Below are 15,102 nucleotides of genomic sequence, written 5' to 3'. Positions count from 1 at the left end.
CCCTTTACTGACTCAAATAGCCGACCAATCAGCCTGTTACCAACCCTTAGTAAAGGGAAGGACATTCAAAAAGCAGGTCACTTACACAAATGACTGATGATTGGCTCAGAGAAATTGCAAATAATAGCTGTTTTCTTAGACTTCAGTGCGGCTTTTGACATTATCGATCATAGTCTGCTGATGGAAAAATGTATGTGTTATGGCTTTACACCCCCTGCTATATTGTGGATAAAGAGTTACCTGTCTAACAGAAAAAAGAGGGTGTTATTTAATGGAAGCCTTTCTAACATAATCCAGGTAGAACTAGGAATTCCCCAGGGCAGCTGTCTAGGCCCCTTAACTTTTTAAATCTTTACTATTGACATGCCACTGGCCTTGAGAAAAGCCAGTGTGTATGCAGATGACTCAACACTATACCCTTCTGCTACTACAGTGAGTGAAATCACTGCAACACTTAACAAAGAGCTGCAGTTAGTTTCAGAATGGATGTCAGGGAATAAGTTAGTCCTAAATATTTAAACAACTAACAGAATTGTATTTGGGACAAATCATTCCCTAAACCCTAAACCTCAACTAAATCTTGTAATAAATAATGTGGAGTTTGAGCAAGTTGAGGTGACTAAACCTGCTTGGAGTAGCCCTGAATTGTAAACAGTCATGGTCAAAACATGTTGATACAACAGTAGCTAAGATGGGCAGAAGTTTGTCTGGAATAAAGCGATACTCTGGCTTTTTAACAACACTTTCAAAAAGGCAGGTAATACAGGCTCTAGTTTTGTCGCACCTGGACTACTGTTCAGTCGTGTGGTCAGGTGCCACAAACAGAGACCTGGGAAAATTACAATTGGCTCAGAACAGAAAAGCACGGCTGGCCCTTAAATGTACACAGAGAGCTAACATTCATAATATGCATGTAAATCTCTCATGGCTCAAAGTGGAGGAGAGATTGACGTTATCACTACTTGTTTTTGTAAGAAGTGTTGACATGCTGAATGCACTGAGGTGTCTGTTTAAACTACTAGCACACAGCTCAGACACCCATGCATACCCCACAAGACATGCCACGAAAGGTCTCTTCACAATACCCAAATCCAGAACAGACTATGGGAGACGCACAGTACTATATAGAGCCATGGCTACATGGAACTCTATTCCACAGCAGGTAACTGATCCAAGTAGTAGAATCAGATTTTAAAAACAGATAAAAATACAACTTATGGAAAACCAGGGACTGTGAAGAGACACACACACGAGCACAGACACACATACAGTTGAAGTCGGAAGTTTACATACACTTAGGTTGGAGTCGTTGAAACTCCTTTTTCAACCACTCCACAACTTTCTTGTTAACAAACTATAGTTTTGGCAAGTCGGTTAGGACATCTACTTTGTGCATGACACAAGTAATTTTTCCAACAATTGTTTACAGACAGATTATTTCACTTGTAATTCACTGTATCACAATTCCAGTGAGTCAGAAGTTTACATACGCTAAGTTGACTGTGCCTTTAAACAGCTTGGAAAATTCCAGAAAATGATGTCATGGCTTTAGAAGCTTCTGATAGGCTAATTGACATCATTTGAGTCAATTGGAGGTGTACCTGTGGATGTATTTCAAGGCCTACCTTCAAACTCAGTGCCTCTTTGCTTGACATCATGAGAAAATCAAAAGAAATCAGCCAAGACCTCAGAAGAAAAATTGTAGACCTCCACAAGTCTGGTTCACCCTTGGGAGCAATTTCCAAACGCATGAAGGTACCACGTTCATCTGTAAAAACAATAGTACACAAGTATTAACACCACGAGACCACGCAGCCGTCATACTGCTCAGGAAGGAGACGCGTTCTGTCTCCTAGAGACGAACGTACTTTGGTGCAAAAAGTGCAAATCAATCCCAGAACAACAGCAAAGGACCTTGTGAAGATGCTGGAGGAAACAGGTACAAAAGTATCTATATCCACAGTAAAACAAGTCCTATATCGACATAACCTAAAAGGCCGCTCAGCAAGGAAGAAGCCACTGCTCCAAAACCGCCATAAAAAAGCCAGACTACGGTTTGCAACTGCACATGGGGACAAAGATCGTACTTTTTGGGGAAATATCCTCTGGTCTGATGAAACAAGAATAGAAATGTTTGGCCATAATGACCGGCGTTATGTTTGGAGGAAAAAGGGGGAAGAACACCATTCCAACCGTGAAGGACGGGGGTGGCAGCATCATGTTGTGGGGGTGCTTTGCTGCAGGAGGGACTGGTGCATTTCACAAAATAGATGACATCATGAGGATGGAAAATTACATGGATATATTGAAGCAACATCTCAAGACATCAGTCAGGAAGTTAAAGCTTGTCACAATGGGTCTTCCAAATGGACAATGACCCCAAGCATACTTCCAAAGTTGTGGCAAAATGGCTTAAGGACAACAAAGTCAAGGTATTGGAGTGGCCATCACAAAGCCCTGACCTCAATCCTATAGAACATTTGTGGGCAGAACTGAAAAAGTATGTGCGAGCAAGGAGGCCTACAAACCTGACTCAGTTACACCAGCTCTGTCAGGAAGAATGGGCCAAAATTCACCCAACTTATTGTGGGAAGGTTGTGGAATGCTACCCGAAATGTTTGACCCAAGTTAAACAATTTAAAGGCAATGCTACCAAATACTAATTGAGTGTATGTAAACTTCTGACCCACTGGGAATGTGATGAAAGAAATAAAAGCTGAAATAAACCATTCTCTCTACTATTATTCTGACATTTCACAACCCTAAAATAAAGTGGTGATCCTATCTGACCTAAAACAGGGAATTTTTACTGGGATTAAATGTCAGGAATTGTGAAAAACTGAGTTTAAATGTATTTGGCTAAGGCGTATGTAAACTTCCGACTTCAGCTGTACAATTGATAAGACACGCACTCTACACACGTGCACACATGGACCTTGAATTGTAGATATGTGATAGTAGAGTAGTGGCCTGTGGGAACACACTTAATGTGTTGTGAAAAGTGTTATGAAATGTAATGTTTTTAACTGTATATAACTGCTTTAATGTTGCTGGACCCCAGGGATCCTTAATAAATACAAATACAAATACTCCTGGCAGGCCCAGTTATTCAGCAAAGCTTACACATCTCTCCAATTCCGAGCGGCTATTCCTTGCAAACCTAACACTTCAATATAACCTACATATTGTAGGCATTCGCACCTTCATTTAAAATATAATTCCAGCATCTTCAGAATGGCTTGATATTAAACAGGTTTCCATCTAGCCTTTTTATGCCAGTAAAGTAGCCTACATGTCGGATCAAAATGTCACAACATAATGGGAAACCATGCAGTTAAATTAGGCTACAGATGATATCAATTACGATGAACTTTAAAGGGTGGTGAAAGTGCACAGGGATTAGGTTGATGCTCCTTTCAATAAATATTGAGGTTCTTATTCTGGTGGCATGATGATCGATGCTTGGTTGCCATTTGATCAATAAAAACAATTTCGCACTTTTGTCTATAGTAATCTCATCATGTAGTAGGCTATACCTCAACTGTAGCCATTGGCTAGAGAGCACGTGCCCATACCAGAGTGGGCACTTTCGCTATACCTACGCAATAGTTTTAGTGACAGTAGGGCTAGAGTTGAAAATGCGATGGAAACCCATTTAACTTTCATTTTTTATTCGGCACATGGGAATTTAACCTCAAAAGATTTAACTTGAAAAGTTATTTTTATGTGCACTATGTATTTATGCACAGACTTTTATCTGCAACAAGTCAACTGGATGGAAACAACTCTGATGGGAAAATGGAATAGTGGACAGTAGTGAACCTCTTAACTTTACTGAACAAAAATATAAATGTAACATGTAAAGTGTTGGTCCCATGTTTCATGAGCTGAAATAAAAGATCCCAGAAATGTTCCATACGCACAAAAAGCTTATTTCTCTCAAATGTTGTGCACAAATTTGTTTACATCCCTGTTAGTGAGCATTTCTCCTTTACCAAGATAATCCATCCACCTGACAGGTGTGGCATATCAAGAAGATGAATAAACAGCATGATCATTAATTACACAGGTGAATTGACTGATTTCCTTATATGAACTGTAACTCAGTAAAATCTTTTAAATTGCTGCATGTTGCTTTTATATTTTTGTTCAGTAAATATTTGAACCCAGACACTGAATGTGGTTACATAGCAGTACTAAAGTTGATAACATTATAAAGCATAGAATCACATGTTGACCTATTGTATTGACTTATTTGTGAAGTACTATGTATACTACATATTTTATATCTATGGTATATATATACATTTCAATATCACAATCAGACCATTTTGGCACCAGTGGATTCATTACTTACACTAGCTGAAAGAATAATCCATTCGACTCCGCATTTCAATACAAACAAATTGAGTGATTTGCATGTTCTACCATAGTAGAAGGCCCAGGACACAGTCGCTGTAGTAAGGGGAGGTAACTTCTACTGATTACTATCACATGTACACAGTACACCCACAGTACCATATGCATGCAATACTGTCTATGCAAAGGTGTTCTTTATGTAAGCTGATGAGGACACTGTTGTGCAGTAACAAGGCTTTCTATGTAATAGTGTTGACACCGATGCTGTTAGTCTCAGCCTCCTGTCCTTTAAAGGTTAGAGTCAGGTCCAATTGTGGCATTTGCGTTTGAGGTGAAAAAACAGCACATTCTAGTAAACAACAAATTGCCATATTCATTTGATTTTTCCCCCCTCTCATTGTCTCTCTCCCTCCCTCCCTCCCTCCCTCCCTCCCTCCCTCCCTCCCTCCCTCCCTCCCTCCCTCCCCTAGGTTGTTGTGGTTATTGGTGCTTCCCATGTCTGTGCTGCTCTGTCGCCAGTGATATGGATGAGTGTTGTCTGTGTGGGTCTTCCATGACCATGCGCACCATGTACCGCACCAGAAACAACATTAGGGTGAATTCCTTTCGCTTAGCTTATACTGTAACAGTCATAGGCTGCTCTGGGTCTGTTATTCTGTCACATGAAACATTCTAACCAGATGGACAGGCTCTGATGTATGTATGATGACGCTCTCCCTGTCTCTCTCCTGACCTGGACAAAGTGTCTTGTTTGGTTTGGTGTCCAGGGCTCCCTGTGTGGGGACTTGTGGTGTCAGCTGTGCTCTACCTGTCAGCTGAAAAGAGACATAGATCTACGCAAGGAGCAGGGGATCTTCTGAGCTAAGGTACAACCACAAGCCTGTTAATGTTTCACAGAGCAATACACTGAGTACCCCGTAGTTCTGTGGAAACTGTAATGGCACCATACCTGCTTGCGTAGCCTGACTGACACTTGAACCTTACTGTATAAAGTAATGTTTGACTATAAGTGTAAGACAGTGAGTCATTTTAGTACTTTGTGGTATGGGTCATCATTGTACAGTAGAGTAGGTCAAGTGTTTTAGGCAAAAAACGAAAATGAAAAAGTGTGTTGTGGTATTCATGTCTGTTTTCCTCTAGATGGCGTCAGAGACCTGAAGAAAAAAATCTGAGATCGAATTCCGGTATCCTGAATACGTTTTTTACTTTAGAATTATATTTTCTTGATGTAAGAAATACAATGCAATAAATGTCATTTTTGCAGACCATTTTTGCCGATTTGTTAATATGAATGCTATAGAAATGCTAAAATGGGACATACATTGTGGCTTGATCATTCAGTAATTCCTAGAAACTGTATAACATCAGTAAAAGTTATTCTGAGCATCAACATATACCTCCAACACACCCCAGGCCAGGGTGAAGCACTGAACACATGTATTGGTTAACCTGGTAATGATTACTATAGGCCTACTAGCTACTCATGGTTTGTCATCGAGATAAAGTCAGTGAGAAACTACGGAAACCACGTGTGGACAGGATGAAGCTGTAGAGAGCCCATTAGAGATAAATGAATCATTGACTTGTCAAACGGAGCCCTACCATGCAGGTCTGTTTGAGTTGTTCCCTCTGTTATGTGTGATTTGTGTTCCCCTGAAATGATCATACTCAATAAGTACAAAACTGTTGTTTGTCCTTCTGAATACTGCCTTGAAGAGACATCATAACAGCTAGCTGAATGAATCACCAGGGAGTGTGGTTATAACAATAGAGACAGAACCAACCTGACCCAGAGAAATATTCAACATTGGTCTTCACAAGAGCTTGGATATCTGCATAGTGCTACTGTTTGACATTTTGTTTAGGACTAGAGCCAAAAATGTGTGTCACTGTCAATAGAACCGAAGGGGGACTTTGGCCAGAAATTAGGTCATTGAAGTTTCCCAAAACACTAATAGAGTATATAGACATTTATTACTAGGAGAAACACTCACCGTAGCGGACTACTGCAGTTGCCAATATGCCTGGTAAACCAACCTTTCTCCTTCTTCTCGTCATATCTTGCCTCTCAAGTAAGCATACTTCTTCACCATTGAAATGTACTTTTAGTATGTATGGTTAATGTTGTCACTATATCAATGACAATGTTTTGTCCATCAGATGTGCAGGGGGCAAATTTTAAGAAGGTAATGTATCCAGTTATTCATATTTTGACACAAAGAGTTGACTAAACTAGTTTTTCTTGTGTAACTGATAATGGTCCATTCAAATTAATTAAAACTGGGAGGAAAGACAAAGCTCACAACACTCAAACATCTTTCCTTTAGCCGGCATGCTACAACTATCAGCAGCCTGGCTGTCCCTTCCACTTTGAGCCCGTGTGTGGATCCAACGGAGTCACTTACACCAACGAGTGTGTGTTGTGTGACACTGTAAGGTACAACAAAGAAACACTATCAGTCATTGTTGTTATAAAATGAGTTGTTTGGATCCTGGATGCTGATTATAAAGAGGGACTGGAGATGGAAAGTACATGGTTAATCTAGTTGTAAAACCTTATGTTACCTGATTACTATATGCAAGTCATCATCTATAAGCTGACTATCTCTATCCTGCTGATTCCAATCAAACTGGTGAGAGTACAATGTCATTTATACTGACAGGGTCTAAGTAAATTGCAATTCATTTTTTCTCTTGCAGAGAAACCAGGAAGAAGATACTTATTGTCAAACATGGACCTTGTTGAAGAAGTCAGATATGGCAAATTCAACAGTATAAAACATGGCTGAAACACAAATAGTGATGAAAAAGAGCTGATTATTCAGAAGAAATAAAAAATGTATGCCGACATTTCTTTTTTTTTTTTTATTCATCTCTTTGTTGAAGTTGCACTCCAGGTCTGACAAAATGTTTCCAAACAGAATGTAACTAAATCATTGTACAAGAATACAGCAACAAATTAAGTGTCGGTAGGCATGGCCTGTGTGTCTTTCACATTTCAAATTGAATCACTAACACCTTCGTCGTGGGACATCAGTGTTTGCGTTCTCTGGTTTGTAATACATGAAATCAAAGTATATATGAGATTGCAACCACTGGTAACTTGATGAGCCTATGGATTCAAGTATCCATTTATTAGTCCTAGAAAGATGAATGGGAAACTCCAAGCATAATATACAGCAGCCTTCTTCTGAGAAACATGCTAGAGAACACCAGATTGAAACATGTCTCACACTTAAATGGGCGAGAGACAGAGAGAGACAGAGAGAGAGCAAGAGAGAGAGACAGAGAAACAGAGAGAGAGGGAGACAGAGAATGTGGGGAGGAGTGGCCAGTGTTTCCCCTACCACTACTAAGGCCGGGTGCTCGGCTAAGCTCTATTAACCCCTGCCAAAATACAACAGAATTTGGCTTCAACTGGTTTCAACTGAACAATTTCGTGTTTGCAGTCTTCAGAACAGTACGATCTTACAAAACTTCGCACTTAGCCCAGCCACCCAGCCAAAATCGCACCCTCTATAGTGAATAAGGACTAGGGTGCCATGTGAGATGTGCCCTGGTGTGTGGGGTATTCCAGGCCAGGTCTGCCCTGGTGTGTGGGGTGATGTGAGGTGTTCCAGGCCAGGTGTGCCCTGGTGTGTGGGGTGATGTGAGGTGTTCCAGGCAAGGGGGTGTGCCTGGTGTGGGTGGTCATGTGAGATGTCCCAGGCCAGTGGGTGTGCCTGGTGTGGGTGGTCATGTGAGATGTCCCAGGCCAGGTGTGCCCTGGTGTGTGGGGTGATGTGAGATGTCCCAGGCCAGTGGGTGTGCCTGGTGTGGGTGGTCATGTGGGATGTCCCAGGCCAGTGGGTGTGCCTGGTGTGGGTGGTCATGTGAGATGTCCCAGGCCAGGGGGTGTGCCTGGTCATTTGGGATGTCCCAGGCCAGTGGGTGTGCCTGGTGTGGGTGGTCATGTGAGATGTCCCAGGCTAGAGGGTGTGCCTGGTGTGGGTGGTCATTTGGGATGTCCCAGGCCAGTGGGTGTGCCTGGTGTGGGTGGTCATGTGGAGTGTTCCAGGCCAGGGGGTGTGCCTGGTGTGGGTGGTCATGTGGAGTGTTCCAGGCCCAGGGGGTGTGCCTGGTGTGGGTGGTCATGTGGAGTGTTCCAGGCCAGGGGGTGTCAGTCAGTCTACTGGGTCATCTGAGCCTCCATGGCCTGGGCTGTCCACTCAGGAGCAGCAGCAGTGATCTTTTCCAGCAGGTTGTTCACCTGAAAACATAGAGACTGGATCTGCTTGTCCCAGGTGGGCAGGGGCTCCCGTGCTGAGAGACAGAGAGCAAGGGAGAAAGAGGGTTAGGCATCTTATTGAAAAGAAATAACACAATAATATTTTAATAATGAAAAAAAAAAAAAGCCTAGGATTACATTAGCTAGAAAAGCAGAAACTTAAAAAGGAACCATGGAATCTTGCGCTGACAGGAATGAATTAACCAAGAGGAACAAGGCCCTAGCGTAGAGAGAGAGGCATTTCCTCCTCCTAGAGCTAACTGGGCAGTGGGCATAGTCTTCTGTAGTCTTCTATAGAGGAGTCCATGCACAGCTAACGGCTAAGTACTCACTCTCAAAGTGGACGATTCCGTCTATCTGGTCGATAAAGCCGTTCATGCGTCCCTCTGTTATCATCTGGGAGGCGATCTTTTCAGCCTGGGGACAGGGACAGACACACAGGGATAGTTCACTGGCATCGCCATGGCACACACACATACTACTAACTACACATAGGAACATGTCAGTAACAAGTTAACAGCCCTGTCCAGAAACAACCATAGCCTCATGTGCTATTAGCCATATTGTTTAGCAGTGGTTGGTTTTTCTTCCGAACCCAAATTGAACCAGGTTGTTTCAGTCATGATCCAATTTTCAAATGCCAATGTTTTGGGGTTCAAAATACAATCTGAATTTTTTATGCTATATTGATAGTAAATGTAGCAATTATATGACAAGGGAACAACACGCCCACCTTTTTTGTCATCAATAATTAAAATGAGATCAACTTATATTTTGTTAAATGCAGGTTCATGATCATTTGTACACATTTTCTACCTGGTTTTAGTTTTTCTTTTTACTCAGACACCCCTGACCAATTGACCCAAATTTGGGTCGCAACCCACCAGTTGAGAATCACTGGCTTATGGTACAATCCTTTCAGGTCCCCATGAAGTGGGTAGTGGTAGGTACTAGGGGTTGTTTCTGGATCAGGCCAGTGAAACATGGTCAGATTCAGTTCAGGCCAATAGGAGTATGAAGTGTTGTTAGGTGCTCGTTAGTCTGTGTACATAACTACTGTAATACTTCACAATACAGCCAACATGTACAGGTAACTGCCAAAATACAGGAAACATTTGAGTAAATTAAGTATACTGTACAAAAATAAAACGCAACATGCAACAATTTCAACGATTTTACTTAGTTACAGTTCATATAATCTACGATTTTTACACCTGACAGGCGCAGCCATGGGTGGGCATAGGCCCACCCACTGGGGAGCCAGGCCCAGCCAATCAGAATGAGTTTTCCCCCACAAAATTAGCTTTATTACAGACAGAAATACTCCTCAGTTTCATCAGCTGTCCGGGTGGCTGGTCTCAGACAATCCCGCAGGTGAAGAAGCCAGAAGTGGAGGTCCTGATCTGACGTGGTTACACGTGGTCTGCGTTTGTGAGGCCGGTCAGACGTACTGCCAAATTCTCTAAAAACGCTGTTGGGGGCGGCTTATGGTAGAAAGATTAACATTCAATTCTCTGCCAACAGCTCTGGTGGACATTCCTGCAGTCAGCATGCCAATTGCACGCTCAATCAAAACTTGAGACATCTATGGCATTGTGTTGTGTGACAAAACTGCACATTTTAGAGTGGCCTTTTATTGTCCCCAGAACAAGGTGGACCCATGTAATGATCATGCTGTTTAATCAGTTTCTTGATATGCCACACCTGTCAGGTGGATGGATTATCTTGGTAAAGGAGAAATGCTCACTAACAGGGATGTAAAACAAATGTGTACAGAACATTTGAGAGAAATAAGCTTTTTGTGCGTATGGAACATTTCTGGGATCTTTTATTTCAGCTCATGAAACATGGGACCAACACTTTACATGTTGTGTTTATATTTAGTTCAGTATATCATGAAAGCAGGTGTTTCCACACGCATTTCCTTAATTAATTAAGAAATTAACATCCCATCATGCTTAGGGTCATGTATACCATGGCTAGAATAAATCACAGTGACTATGAAAGAGGGTTCCCAAAGGAGCATAGGGGTTTAAATTGTGTGCGTGTGGGTCAGTCACCGGATTTCAATCTAATTGAACACTTATGGGAGGTTCTGAAGCAGCAATAAGACAGTGTTTTCCACCACCATCAACAAAACACCAAATGATGGAATTTCTCATGGAAGACTGGTGTCGCATCCCTCCAATAGAGTTCCAGACACTTGTAGAATCTATTCCCAATACCCTTAAAGTTATCGTTTCCTTTATTTTGTCAGTTACATGTATGCGTCAGCAGTAAATGTATGCATTACCTACAAATTACAATGTGTTTTGGTCTCACCCAGCCCAATGGAGAAATGTAGTGTAGCGTCTCACTCCCGTTATAATTGACTAACACCATCCCACTTTTCAATTCAATATGTACACTAAGTCCACTGTAACTAGACATGCAGTTCACAATCTTTCAACAACAAATATCTCATAGGTTTACTCCTTATTTGGACGTTGTAACCTAGTGCACTAACACAAACCAATGAGTAGTTCACATAGCTAACTCTACAATATTTTCAATTCAGCAGAGTTGAAAAAGTCATACTGGGGAGAATAGCAACAGAAACGTTCTGTACTAGAAACACACTGTGGGATATAAGATATGCATGCAATAAATGACTGGGTAATAAGAAGAAACAAAATATACAATAGGGTGGAATTCAGTTGGCGCTGTTCCATGATGATAGAACAGAAATACTAAGTTCAGGCAAGCTCAGACCTTTCTAATGCCTGTATCATTAAACTTTAACAGTCTCCACAGCTTTCCTGTCATTGCAACACAGGCTATTTATTTGTACAGTACAAGGTTTGTTTTCAGTATAAAACTAATTTACTACTTACCACAGAGAAAATAAATTACAGATCAATGTCTTACCTAGGTGCCACTTATCAACTTGATCATCAATAAGACCCTACAATTTCACATGGTTATGAATAATGTATCCCCAATCCCACTACCTGAAGTAGCCTACTTCCCTAAATATAACACAATATGAGCCTTTAGGAATTACAAGGACACCCTTTACGTTAACAAAAATATCAGCCACAGCATTTAGCTGGTATTATAAGGGGAGTGCACATTCCGTTCTGATTACCTCTGTCTTCAACCAAGAAGTTGAGAGAGCGAGAAAGAGCCAACAAAGGCTTTTATTTCACTGTATTTTAGGTTTCACACCCCATTCATTAGTAAAGTAGTGATTATGTTCCCTACCAGACTGCATCTGTAACCAGGGACCTCACCATGGAGATAATCGTCCTGCACAACAACATGTATATTCAAAATACAAGCCTTCTAGGTAATGCTGCTGCTTTAATACTGACACTTCAACTTTCATAACAGACCACAAAATATTGTGTTTATATTTTGGGATAAATACTGTATGTCTGTGAAAATACTATTATTTTTTTATTTTTTTACTTCAACCTCTCATAAAGGTTTTGGTTATGCCCTCAAAACGCTACATTCATCATAAATTACATCCCTAACTCTTTCCCTGAAAAGTGATGTTCTCCATCAGATACTTCATGTCTTGAGGAATAAGATGATATGCCTACACCAACTGTCACTCTTGATAACAAATTAAAGAATCATTTAAAACGCACCTGATTTTCAACATTTACAAATACACTAAGTTACAGGACGCATTACCAAAACCCTAGACCTATCTACCTACACCCCTCCGGAAAAAAAACGTACGCCTGTGAAAGTGCTGTTGAGTCTTGTATGTTGAACTCCATCTTACCTTAGCGGGAGGGATCTCCAGAAGCGCCCCTAGCTCTTCAAACGTGATGTTGTTGTAAAGTTTGCTAGCAGACAGCAGGTTGTGTTCAATAACAGCTCTGTCCAATATGCTGGAGCCTAGAAACAGAATCCCACAGTAATGCAGCTGAGCATATTTTCTTATTACACAATCAATTAAATAACTAGGGACTATGGAGAGAGGCTGAGTTGGGAGACTAACCATCCCCAGTGGTGGCTTTCTGGTGGGGCATGAGCATGGCAGCAAACTCCTGCAGCTGGTTCCCCCTGATTATGCGGTCCAGGTACATCTTCTCTAGGATGCCATAGGCCGCCAGCTGCTGACAGCGCTCGTCTTTAAACAGGGTGGCTAACATACGGGAGCGCTGCTGGCCTGGAGAGAAAGAGGGAGGGAGAGTGAACTTTACTGTTAATACCTTGCAGTCCAAATATAGCGCAACAAAAAACTGGAGCCAAAAAAGCAACGACACAGTTAGAGCTGCTTTGACTACACACCTTTCAAAATGTTGTGACAGACAATAGACAAACCAGTGGCAAGGTACCTGCTGATGCCAGGATGGTGCAATGAAGAGCGTGCTTCAGGGCCTCTAGACGCTCCGTCTCGTGAACGATGGACTTGTAAGAGAGCTCGTTGTACCGCTGTGCAGCCTCGATAAACTTCCTCCTGTAGTCCAACACTCTGGCGTAGCACACTTTGTAGTGGACCTGTAGCTGTTCGTTGGTGGACTCGTTCTGGAGCAGAGAGGCTCTGTTGATGTAGGCCTCGGCCTGAACAGGGTCATCATCCTCCAGGTACAGACGGGCGATCTTCAGGTACGTGTCCAACTTATAGTCTACGTTGTACTGCCTGACCAAGAGGACAAGAGGGTTTATTAGTTGAATCAGACGTGTTAGTGCTCAGCTAGAACCAAATTGTACACTCCCGGCGAGTCGCGCAAAAATATATTGGGAAACACTGGACTAAATTGACTTACTTCTGTCCTGTCTCCAGAGGAATGCCCACTAGAACCTGAGCAGCATTTCTCCAGTCCTCCTCCTTCTCATAGATGGTGGATAGGTGCTGTCTGATGGAGGCCACCTGGGGGTAGACATGTGTTATTTATTTCAAACCAGTGTCTAGGCTAGATCTGGGAAACCAGGTATGTGCAATGTGCACAGTACTCACCTGTTCTTCAAATGAGATGACCCTGGGCTGTATCTTCTCTAGTGTGAAGTGGTAAACTGACTTGGCTGTGCTATCAGGAAGACTGGGTATGTTTGTGCAGAAGTCTGTCAGCAGCTGTCTAGAGATCACTAAGCTGACGTTCTCATTGACCACTGCAGGACAGGATTACAGTTAGAAAGGATATACAGTAATGATTGTACAAAGGAAAAGGGGGACTTTATGTAACAGGTTAGTAAATGGTAAGCAGGATTTATTCCATCCTGTACTTTATACAGGATACGTACTTGCTTCGACGAATGCTTTTAATGATTCCAATTGTTCTGCATCTGTGAATTGGATGGCCTTCTCCAGAATCTGTCGATATCTACAATTGATAAAACAAGGGGTGTATTAACTAGTTAGCTTAAATGAAAAATTATATTCATGACTTGAGAATTTACAATTATTTTCACTAAAGCACTTTCTGAAATTACAATGGAATAGCAAGCCTCCAATACCAAATGCAAATCAATACACACATCAAAAGCCAAGTTAGCGAGCTATATTTAGTTAGTTATCTACATTACTAAAAGCCATAGCTAACTGACGTTAAACTAAACTGTAACTAATCGACCAGTGCACACTGTTGACAACACAATACATTTGGCAATCATTTTATCCACAGACACTGTCTAGCTAGTTGATAATTAACATTAGCTAACATACCGGTAGATAACGTTAGATACATACAGTACCGGTTAAACGTCTAACCTATGCTAGCCGCAGTGTGATGCTAATAGCTATTGCTAGCTAGCATAACTAGCATCGGCGGGCTGCTCATTGACACGTTAATAATTCACTGTAAACGTCACACTCAGGTCTAAAGTAATGTACATCTCCACGCACATATATTTTCAGCCATTTTGGCCAATACATACTTTCCAGCGAGATCTTTGTGAGATCCGCTTGAATTCATAAGTTGTGCAAGCTCCTGTCTCACTCCAGCCGCCATTTTCTCCGACGAAGTGTCAACAACGAGAATTATCAGCCGACAAGAGGGTATGCTGCCCACGCTACACAGGGAACGCCTAGAAGGTCCTCCAAGGCTTGTAGCAGATCTGTACAACAGTTTTAGACGTTGGTCTCTAAAACAGAGATTAGTTTGCTCTTTAGACTTCTGTTATTACTATGCAACGTCTAACAACGTTTTACTGAATAAAAAGTTATTTTCATGTCTGTATTTTCCAAATAATTAGACTCGTGTGCCTTGTCACGTTTTATGCTTAGGCAGCTGTCATTTTCTTATGTTAATTAACACAGGTGTGATTTAAAAATATATTGGTCAACCTTGACACAACACACCTTAAGATAGATGTAGCCCATACAGTACCTGAACAACTAAATGACAAACATGAGAAAAGAATGACTGCAGGCCAAAAACAAACAATGTGACAAGGCATAACAAGAGTCTAATTGCCAGCTGAAAAGGTAAATGTTAGCTCTTAAGTTATAACCCAAATGGTACCATATTCCCTATGTA

At 41.6% G+C, this 15,102-nt stretch overlaps 1 protein-coding gene and 1 non-coding gene across 3 annotated transcripts; one reads left to right on the top strand and one right to left on the bottom strand.

The window, feature by feature from the left end:
* Positions 1-6,315: 6,315 nt before the first annotated feature.
* Positions 6,316-7,209, top strand: LOC106568325 (uncharacterized). The gene is made up of 4 exons (XR_014380199.1): positions 6,316-6,431; positions 6,520-6,545; positions 6,687-6,796; positions 7,060-7,209. It is a non-coding gene; the product is annotated as an uncharacterized LOC106568325 (transcript).
* On the bottom strand, positions 7,210-14,652 carry cops4 (COP9 constitutive photomorphogenic homolog subunit 4 (Arabidopsis)). 2 transcript variants are annotated; one of them, XM_014138539.3, is made up of 10 exons: positions 14,501-14,652; positions 13,868-13,947; positions 13,584-13,735; positions 13,393-13,496; positions 12,961-13,265; positions 12,621-12,791; positions 12,402-12,517; positions 11,870-11,914; positions 8,959-9,043; positions 8,294-8,661 (listed from the first exon to the last, which is right to left on the bottom strand). In XM_014138539.3, the coding sequence occupies exons 1-10, from the start codon at positions 14,572-14,574 to the stop codon at positions 8,528-8,530; spliced, it is 1,266 nt and encodes a 421-aa protein (XP_013994014.1). In that variant the 5' UTR covers positions 14,575-14,652; the 3' UTR covers positions 8,294-8,527. The 2 variants fall into 2 exon arrangements, with proteins under 2 accessions (NP_001167326.1, XP_013994014.1); NM_001173855.1 differs by lacking the exon at positions 11,870-11,914 and having other exon boundaries at positions 7,210-8,661; positions 14,501-14,579.
* Between the last annotated feature and the right edge of the window lie 450 nt (positions 14,653-15,102).

Source organism: Salmo salar, chromosome 13, assembly GCF_965601325.2.
Source record: "Salmo salar chromosome 13, fSalSal1, whole genome shotgun sequence".
Taxonomy (NCBI): domain Eukaryota; kingdom Metazoa; phylum Chordata; class Actinopteri; order Salmoniformes; family Salmonidae; genus Salmo; species Salmo salar.
Note: the sequence above shows the minus strand (reverse complement) of the source record. Positions and strands in the feature narration are given on the sequence as shown.

What these genes read in the sequence shown, in the direction of transcription:
- cops4 (XM_014138539.3), bottom strand. Translation starts at nt 14,574, where the DNA reads ATGGCGGCTGGAGTGAGACAGGAGCTTGCACAACTTATGAATTCAAGC. An exon ending in CACCATCCTGGCATCAGCAG is followed by an intron (nt 12,792 to 12,960) that starts GTACCTTGCCAC and finishes CTTTCTCTCCAG; the next exon opens with GCCAGCAGCGCTCCCGTATG. An exon ending in TGGAGATCCCTCCCGCTAAG is followed by an intron (nt 11,915 to 12,401) that starts GTAAGATGGAGT and finishes GTTGTTGTGCAG; the next exon opens with GACGATTATCTCCATGGTGA.